This window comes from Mesoplodon densirostris, chromosome 4 (genome assembly GCF_025265405.1).
Source record: "Mesoplodon densirostris isolate mMesDen1 chromosome 4, mMesDen1 primary haplotype, whole genome shotgun sequence".
Taxonomy (NCBI): domain Eukaryota; kingdom Metazoa; phylum Chordata; class Mammalia; order Artiodactyla; family Ziphiidae; genus Mesoplodon; species Mesoplodon densirostris.
Window position 1 is genome coordinate 123,317,637 of NC_082664.1, and position 9,662 is coordinate 123,327,298.

Consider the following 9,662-nt stretch of genomic DNA (forward strand, 5'->3'; position numbering starts at 1 on the left):
AGACCCTCACAGTGACTTTCACAGTGAACCTTGAGTTGATTGCTAACTGATCTGGGCCTGTCATTTTCTTTCCCTTCCTTTTCTTTTAAAAAATAGACTTTAATTTTTAGAGAAGTTTTGGAGTCACAGTAAAACTGAGCAGAAAGTACAGATAGTTCCCAGATATCCTCTACACCTACCCCCAGCACACACATAGCTTCCCCCACAATCAATAGCCCACACCAGAGTGGTACATTTGTAGAGTACAAAATAAGATAGGTAAAATGAATTTAAATATGTCAAATATCACAATAAATATAAAGTAGCTTAAAATCTCTTGGTAAAAGACAAAGATTTTTAGAGTTATTTCTTAAATATGCAAAATTCAGTTTATGTGCCATCTACAAGAGACATACCTAAAACATAAGGATACACAGAAGCTGAATGTAAAAGCATGGAAAATACTAAACCAAAGAAAAGAAAGGGTGTGGTGATATTACTGTCAGACAAAATAGTATTTAAGGAAAACAGTGTAACTCACAGAAGCAGAGTATCACATAATGATAGAACATTCTTCACCAGAAACATGTAACAATTCCAAGTGACATGAACCACCCCCCACCCAAAAAAATAGGCTTAAAATATATAAGGCAAAAATTGACAGAACTGTAAGGATAAATCCACAAATCTATGACCAAAGTAGATTTTAACATCCCTCTATTATTAACTGATTTTTCTAGTAGATAAAAAATTAACAAAGATATAGAATATTTGAACAACACAAATTTTGACCTAATAGAAAAGTACTGACTTTTGCACACAAAAAGAGAGCACACATTCTTTTCAAATACACATAGAACATTTATGAAAATTAATTATAAGAAAGGCCATGGAGTAAGCCTCATAAATTTCAAAAGGATTATTGTCATACAAACTACATTATCTAATCACAATGTAATTAAGTATTAAATCAACAATCATAATGGCAAGAAACTACAACCCCCCCCCATTATTTTGGAAGTTGAAAAAAGAAACCCTGGGCTTCCCTGGTGGCGCAGTGGTTGAGAGTCCGCCTGACGATGCAGGGGACGCGGGTTCGTGCCCCAGTCTGGGAAGATCCCACATGCCGCGGAGCGGCTGGGCCTGTGAGCCATGGCCGCTGAGCCTGCGCGTCCGGAGCCTGTGCTCCGCAACGGGAGAGGCCACAACAGTGAGAGGCCCGCGTACCGAAAAAAAAAAAAAAAAAAAGAAACCCTTCTCCATAACTCATGGGTTAAAGAAATCATAAATTAGAAAATACTTAAAATTGAACACTAATGAAAATATTACATATCAAAACATGATGATGCAGCCAAAGCAATATGTATAGGGAAGATTATAGCCTTAAAAATACTTATACTAGAAATGAAGAAAGCCTAAAAATTAATGAGGCAAGCATCAAACTTAAGAAGTTAGAATAAACGCAGAAAGTATAGGAAAGTGATAATAAAGATAAGCAAAGAAAGAGAAAAGAAACATAAACTGGAGGTAATTTTTTTAAATCCCCCAAATAAGTGTTTTGAAAAGATTAATAAACATTTGTCAAGATCCATCAAGAAAAAAGGGCACAGTCTAAGGAATGGAAAAATATCCCCAATATTTAAAGGGGTCTCATATCATTCTTAGTTTTTTAAAGATGAGATTTAAAGTTCCTTCTAACTTCATTCTAAGTTCTTCATGGGAAACCTGAGCCCAGAGACTGAGTGTGACTTGCACAGGGACAGAGAGTTGATGGGCCTCTCTGCCATCTGCCTTTTACCTGTCTGATCTTAGCACCAATCTTTTCTTTTATGTGGCCTGACGTTTTTCACAGGAGAATTATTCCTTTGAGTTAGAGGCCATGGCACCTCTTAAAATAGGTGGTTGAGTATTGCAGCGTGTGTATCTCAGGGTTCCCTTCAATCAATTCAACCCACTATGGAGCCCCTACATGGTGTGAAACATGATTGAAAAATAAATGTAGTGAGAGTGAAAAATTAGTGCTCTTAACCTCTACTAACAGAATTCAGCTTAGAGAGGAATAATAGCTTTGGAATAATAGCTTGGTAAGCCACTGGGAAAGAAGGTGAGGGTGCTCATAGGAGTCCAAGCCACAGAGGTGACAGTTAAGTTGCTGTGAGTGAGAACGTGGGAGAATTCGGGTTTTGCTCATTTGAGGGCTGGGGAGAGAAGATCAGAGGAGAGGGAAAGAGGGGAGAGGAGGCAAGAGGGTGTGAAGCTGGGGACTACACGAATGGATGTGATCAGAATATGTTCCCTAGGGGTGCGGAGTGGCTGAAGGATTTCTAAGAATGAGGCTTGCTACTCTTTAGTCTGAATAAATGTGAGATGCTACAATGTATCATGTCTGTGTCTTTACTGAAAATATTTTCACTTAACCTAATTCCCACTGTGAAATTGTGAAAATGGAAGGCTGTGGCTTGTCACTTCAGGCTCCAGAATGAAAAAGAAAAATGAGTAGGAGCTGAATTTCAGTGGTGATGATGAGAATGTGAGCCCATTCTCTTGGGTGAGGAAATTGTTTGTATCAGTCATGATTGCATTCAGCTGCAAGTTAGAGAAAACCCTCCAAAGAGGGGTTTAAACAAGGTGTTGGTACAGTGTCTCAAGGTTATCATGGAGGACCCAGGTTCCTTCTATCTTACTGCTCTACTTGTGTGGCTTCGGTCCTCATGGTTGCGTGGTAGCTGATCTCCTGCAGACATCTTGCCCATGTTCCAGGAAAGGAAAAAGGGAAGGAAAAAAGGTCAGATGCATGAATCTGTCCTCTTTTGAAAAGCTGTCCTAGAAGCCCCATCCAGTGACTTCTGCCTGGGGTGTGTCACATGGTCACGCTTAGCTGCAAGAGAGTCTGGGAAGGAGACTATTTCAGTGGGGCATATTGCCTCCCTGAACAAAATCAGGGTTTTGTCATTAAGGAGGGCTCAGAAAATGGCTATTGGGTAGGCAATTAGCTGTGTCCCCCACAAGGCTCATCTAAACTAGAGCTAAATGGGCTGGGAGATCCCAGGAGCCACCTAGATTATTTGGAGATGAATAAGACAGCCTTTGAGGAGTTCACGATTTAGAGGAGGAAGATAGACACCTAACTGGAACAACAAGAACACTGAATGACATTTTAACATCACATGGTTAGGGGAGGTGGTAGAAGTGAGCACAGGGGGCTCTGAGCACAGAGACAAGATAGCTTAGCTGGGGAGGGGGAGAAGGCCCAGAGCAGAAGTTAGTCACATGGCTATGGAGAGGGAAGGGGCCTCTTTGGCAAAGGGGTCCCTGTAAGTGAAGCGGAGGGATGCGGAGTCCTGGTGGTGGGGGGAGTCACAGGCAGGTTCATATAGGGGACTCTCAAGTCTAAGGTGGGAAGGGACAGGACTGAAATTGGAGACGGCAGCAGGATCAGACCGTCAAGGGCTCTCTCTGCTAGGGTGTGGATCTTTGCCCGCATCCTCAAGGCTCTTGGAAGCTACTGGAGTGTTGCACAGGGCAGTGACCTGGTCAGAACTGTGTTTTGGATGACCATTCTAGCAGCCACATTGTGGCGGGCAGGTTGCTCAAGCAGAAGGCAGAGAAGTAGGCAGGATGAAGGGGGAAAGGAGGGCTGTGCAGTGGGAGGGATGGAGAGTAGAGGTGGTCTCTGAAAACTCTCAGATGTAGGGGTAGAGCCCATGCTGCCCCTCCCCAGGTCTGTTGTCCGGGGGATGAGTTTGTGGTGGTGCCCTGTACTAATCCAACCCAGGAGGAGGGTCAGGGAGTGGGATGGGGCTACTCTTTTTTTTTTTTTTTTTTTTTCTGATACTTCCTTTCCCTTTGAGAATAAATACAGTTAAGGTCACTTTTAGCCTTGAAACGGATATATGTTTGCCTATGATGATCTTGCTAACGACTACACGATATCTGATGTCCTCTGCTAGGACTATAGTTTTAAGAAAGCCATAGTTACAAGAGTCATCTACTGTTAATACCTAGAACTTCCTTTTATGGCAACCACTATAGAATTCACTTGTCTTAAAACAGTGAACAAGGGAAGATGGCCTCATGTTTCCTTTGCAATAATAGTATATGTTGAGGATCAAGTGGCTTTCAAGCAGCATGGTGGGTGTGAAAATGTTTGCAGTTTAGATCATTCTGTTGCGTTTATGGGTTGGTGAGTCTGTAATGACATCGCCACACTGGGCTGAGGTACGCTTTCTAGTTCCACCATTGTCCAAGTGGAGTGCCATTTCTTCTGATATGAAAGTGTTCAAATCGACATCATGGAGTCCATTTCTCCTTCGACTAGCATTCGATCCACTGCTTACATGTGTAGGAGAGCCTGGGGTACTCGAACGCACGCTTATACTAGCCATTGCACCACTAAGACCATGCAGAGCTATGGCTTCCCGGAAGGGTTGCAAATCAGTCTCTACAGATGAGCTAGTTTCCGTTGAAGTAGCTCGGTTAGGGGACACTACAGTCAGTCTTGGGGGAGCTCTAGAGTTTCGCGGTGGAGGAACTTTTCCACACAGGAAGCTGATCAAATCTTCTCTACGAATAGTTCTTCTGCGCTTTTTAACCCAAGCCAACACATCCTTATTGCGTCGCTGATAGCCAATTTGAATTCCAATATCAAAACTTCGCTGATGGGTATCCACGCTTTCTTTGTAAAGGTTGGTGACGGCAGTGGCTGCATTTTGGAAGGGAACCCAGAGAGAAAGTCCTGGCTGCTGACACACTCGGTCTTTGTAGAGCTGGGCCACGGCGGTGGCCGAGTTCTGGAAGAGGTGCCACAGCTTCTGCTGCTTGTGCTCGGGCTGCGCGGCCGCCGCCGCCTCCTCCTGCAGCTCAGGGGGCAACTGCTCGTCCTGCTCGGCCTCGGCCAGGCACTGCCGCTCCCACTTCGAGAACCAGTGCTCGGGCCCGTGCTCCTGGATCTCGGCCTCGCCCTCCTCCTTCCGCTCCTCCATCCTCCGCGGCCTCCCGTGGCCTCGCAGCCGCCGCGGCCGCGTCCTGCTCAGGCGGGGCCCCCGCGGGAGCGTCGTCGTCAAGCGGCCCGGCGGCGGAGCCCAGCGGCCTGCGGCGGCTCCTCGCGGCGGCCCAGGCCTCCTGCACCCCGACGGCCTGCGAGCCCCGCCCCGCGGCCCCGCGTTGCCCGCGACGACCCCCGCCCCGGTCCTCCCCACCCCAGGCCCCTGCCGAAGGGTGCTGCGGACCGGATGAACACCGCCGCCTCTCGCCTCGCCGGCCTGAGCACGTCTACCGCCCCGCCATGGCGCCGCGGCCTCCCTAGGGCCACCGCCGACCGCTCCACGAAGCCCTGCCGGCGCCGCCGAGCCTACCCCGATGACTCGGGGCTACTCTTTGTTGCGGTGTGCGGGCTTCTCATTGCGGTGGCTTCTCTTGTTGCGGAACACCGGCTCTAGGCGCGTGGGCTTCAGTAGTTGTGGCACGCGGGCTCAGTAGTTGTGGCTCGCGGGCTCAATAGTTGTGGCACGTGGGCTTAGTTGCTCTGCGGCATGTGGAATCTCCCCAGACTAGGGCTTGAACCCGTGTCACCTGCATTGGCAGGGGGATTCTTACCCACTGTGCCACCAGGGAAGCCCCTGGAAAGAGAACTTTAATCAAGATGCTTAGATATAAACAGAACCTCCCCTTTTTCAAAGTTGAGGAAATTGCCCTGAGAGGGGTAAGTGAATTATCCAAGGTGACAGGACTGTTTACTGAACTCCAGTTTCCTGACTCCTACGTCAGTGCTCGCTCAGCTCACGGACTGTGCCTTTCTGTCCGTCGTGTTGGCTTGACTGTCACCTTAGAAGGAAGGGGAGTCCTTGTCCTGGGGAGATGGCATTCAGGATTGCCGAGGGGGCTTTGAGGCTTAGCAGCAATTAGATTTGGCTGCACTGGTAAGGGCTGAGGGAGGTTGCAGGGAAGCAGAGGTGTCTCGGGAGGGGGAGTGGTGGGCATGGAAGAGGGGTGTGGCGAGACTGGGGGAGAGGAAGCGAGGCACTGCCAAAGACCTAACCTCAATTGCTTGTGGTCCTCCCAGCAGCTCAGGAGGTTGGGTGAGTCCTTCATCTGTGCACGGAGTGGCGCTCACAGGTGACCTAAGTTCAAGTTGTCCAGCTGGCCTCGAACCCAGAACCCCTTGAACCCTGTGCTTGTGAGACCAGCTGCTGTCTTGAGTCCTCACCAAGCCGGTTGGGCCTCTGATGCCCGCTGATCGACCGGACCCTCGGCTAGAAAGGGACCGGCGATCTGTCCGCAGGTGGCGCTGCGCACCCGAGCAAAGACGCAGCGCGGCCTGCGGGGCCTGGGGGTGGGACTCTCTCCTCGGCCGGAGAGCCGCTCGGCCAACCGCAGCGCTTAGGCAGGAATTAGAGGAGAGGGCGCCGGAATGAAAGGGCTCCCAGACTTCAAAGGAATTTCCCAGAATTTCCAGAGCAGCGAGGACCGGCGAGCGCGTTCATGGCCGGAAGTGCAGACCTGGGCACCTCGGCAGGAAGAGGGGGCCGCTGGGGTCTGTGGGCGCGTGGAGCTCCCGCCCCTCCATCCCGGACCACCGCCCCCCCACCCGCTTTTCCGGGTGTGTGGTGGGGAGCGCAGGGCTCTGCCAGGCGCCACCTCCCGCTGACCCGACCCCCCAAGGCCACGTTTCACGCGGAATCTGCCCAGATGACTCTCATCAAAGGCCACAGCCACAAGGGATACCACCTAAGAAAGACTTGCGAACGGGTTTATAGCCATGTTTTGCTGAAAAGCATGCTGCAGGTATCCAGATGGAGTTTATTTTGCTCGGGGGGGGGGGGGGGTGAGGGTCAAAAGACACGTGGTCCCTCGCTAGCTCTCTAGGGACTCAGCTTTCTCATCTGGTAAGTGAAGGGCTAGGGCTTGGCCTTTGAGCTCCAACCTTCTGAACTTCTGGGGGCGACTTGTTCACAACCCCACCTTCGCCACACAATTGAGATCAGGCCACTCGTTTCAGCAGGAGATTGGGGTCACTTGTGAGTTTTTCTGGAAGTTATTCCAGTTTAGCATAAGGGCGGTAGAGAGGCTCCAATGTCAGGATTTAGCGGGGACAAGATAAAATTCAGACATCTGGTGCGGTGCGGGACCTCAGGGAGGAGGAAAGGGGAATATGGCATGGTGGGTGCTGGCTGGGGACCAACAGAATTAAAAACAACCGAAGGAGGGGCCGTAAAGGCTCTACCCTCTTGCTTGGCCCACCATCCTGAGGTTTCTGGGGGACCCCCAGCTGCAAGCCCCTGAGCCTCCTTGGGACAGTCACCCCATTGTTGTAGTAAATGCTGAGCACTAACCAGGTGGGAGGGGCCATCCTATCACTCACACTCTGCAGTTTCTTGCCCACCCTGAGGTCCAGTGAGTTAGAGCTGAGCTTGGTCATGGCAGCGCCCAGGTCACACAAGGTCAGGAGACTTCGGGAGGACTGAGATAAAGTTGGGACAGTGGAGGCTTGGAGGGCCGGCAGCAGGGTGGGGCTTCCCTCTTATCAGAAGAGCTCAAGAACCTGGCATCTTCAGGGGCAGTGAGCTTCTGTCTGCTTGGAGGCTAAATCCTCAGACTCTGATGCTCATAATCTTCATTATACATCATTATTATTTCAATTATGATTAGTAGCACCTCCCTTTTATTGGGTGCTTCCTGCAGCATCTACATCAGTCTTCATAACCATCTATGAGGTAGGTAGAGGCTCTTGTTATTCCATTTTGTGGATAAGAAAACAGGCTTAGTGCAGAGTTATGTTACCAGCTCCCCCATCCCATGTGCATCTGGACAGCACACCTAGAGCTCATGTTGAGCTGGCAGTAGCCCTGGGAAGTCGGCAGGGCACTGTTGGGCTCCCGTTTATGTAATGGGAAAAGTGTGCACCTGTGAGCCTGCAACCCACTGTAGGTATCAAAGTCAGTGACCTGAAGCCAAGGTGGCAGCCCAGGCCCGGCATCTCCTTGGGTCTCTCTCTGTGGGTCTTCATCCTGCCCAGCTCATCCACATGGGTGTGTTGGGTGTTCAACCCAGGTGGTTGAATTTCAGGCTAGTGGGGTTGGAGGACAGTTTAGTTTTGAAAAAGAAGATGAAGGAGAGAGCCTCTAGCAAGCCCTGGAACTGTAGTGTGGAACGTCAGGCATCATCAAGGTGAGAGTGCGCCGACTATCCACGCTGTCTGTGTGTAGGGCCAATCAAGAGCCCCTGCGGCTTCACCTCAGCATCCATGGCCTTGCATTGGTTTTACCCTCTGACCTGACGTGTCTTACGGAATCTAGCCTGGGCTGTCCTCCAAACTCAGGTGTGATCTGAAGGGACCCAGTATAGAAGCCACAATAATCTAAGACCCCTCCCTCTCCAAGAAGCGAGTGGGATGTGTGCTTGTGGGTGAGAAGCCAGGTCAGCGTGGCCTGATGAAGACATTTGCAGAAACGACTGACTTCTGGTCACCTCATCTTCCCTACTGCCAGCGCGTTAGAAGGAGGTCCCTGTGCTTGAGCTCAGAAATCAGGTTGGGCCCCAGTGTAGGGTTGGAATTCCACCCCAAGGAAAGGCTGAGAGAATCTTCTTTTAAGACCTCAGCTGGGTGTGGTATCAGTTAAGCCGAGCATACACAAGGCTGGAAGCAATTTCTCTGCCCAGCTTCTCACCCATGGCAACTCTTTTCAATCATCCATTTGAACTGTTCCCCAAATGTGGTTCTCACTGTGGAGGGTGGACACTTGCCCCAGCTCCTTCTAAGCTTCAAGACCCCTCCTGACTCTACTATTCTGGGTCTTGACCTGAGTTTTTTGAAGATAGTTTGTTTGGGATTTAATCTTTTAAAAAAATTATATAAAAATGTATGTTTATTAAATTAAATAACAAGCTTTCATGACAGGCTAATAACTATGGTAAATTTTAGATACGAATATAAACTATGTTTTGAGATATTTCTAACAACTATCACATGACATGAAAATAATCTGATTTCTATTGGTGCTAGTCACAGGCGCTATTAATACTACTTTTTTTTTTAATAATTAAAAAATTGAAGTGTAGTTAATTTACAGTGTTGTGTTAGTTTCAGGTATACAGCAAAGTGATTCAGTTTTATATGTATATATATATATATTTTTCATATTGTTTTCCATTATAGGTTATTATAACATATGGACTATAGTTCTCTGTGCTATACAGTAGGTCCTAAAAAACAGATATTCTTGGTTTTAGCCCATACTATCCTTAAAAGATGAGGTATTTTGGATTTTCTACCCTTGTTTAAAGTGTCCACAGGCCAAATCCACCAAGTATAATATATAATACATACAGTGCTCCCATTAGGAAGGGTGAGGCAGATTCCGGGGACCCACCTGGGCAGGTCTCCAGACATGTTGTGAATGAGAAAAGCAAATTGTACGTGGAGGATACAGCTACTCACAGCCACAACAGTAAGCAAGGAAATAAAACTCCCTCCAAAGCAATATTATGAGCTTGTTTTGGGCACATTATGTGGACGTGTAAATAAATAGAAAGAGGCTAGGATGCATTCTCAGGAAGATGAGGGGTGGTGTCTTTGGGGAGAGGGGAGGGAGGAGGTAGAACGGAGGTTGGTGCACAGGGACTTTGGCCTTATCTGTAATGTTTTAAAGTTTTATGAGAATTAGTTGTCTAATTAAAAATTGATA

The 9,662-nt window shown here is 48.5% G+C and overlaps 1 protein-coding gene across 1 annotated transcript; it reads right to left on the reverse strand.

Annotated features, from left to right (window-relative positions):
* Positions 1-3,812: 3,812 nt before the first annotated feature.
* Positions 3,813-5,332, reverse strand: LOC132487493 (HUWE1-associated protein modifying stress responses 1). Its single transcript, XM_060095196.1, has one exon. It carries the CDS (start codon positions 4,959-4,961, stop codon positions 4,134-4,136), a length of 828 nt encoding a protein of 275 aa, XP_059951179.1. The 5' UTR covers positions 4,962-5,332; the 3' UTR covers positions 3,813-4,133.
* Positions 5,333-9,662: the final 4,330 nt, after the last annotated feature.

Bases quoted from the DNA above. Each gene is read 5' to 3' on its own strand.
- LOC132487493 (XM_060095196.1), bottom strand. From the start codon at position 4,961: ATGGAGGAGCGGAAGGAGGAGGGCGAGGCCGAGATCCAGGAGCACGGG.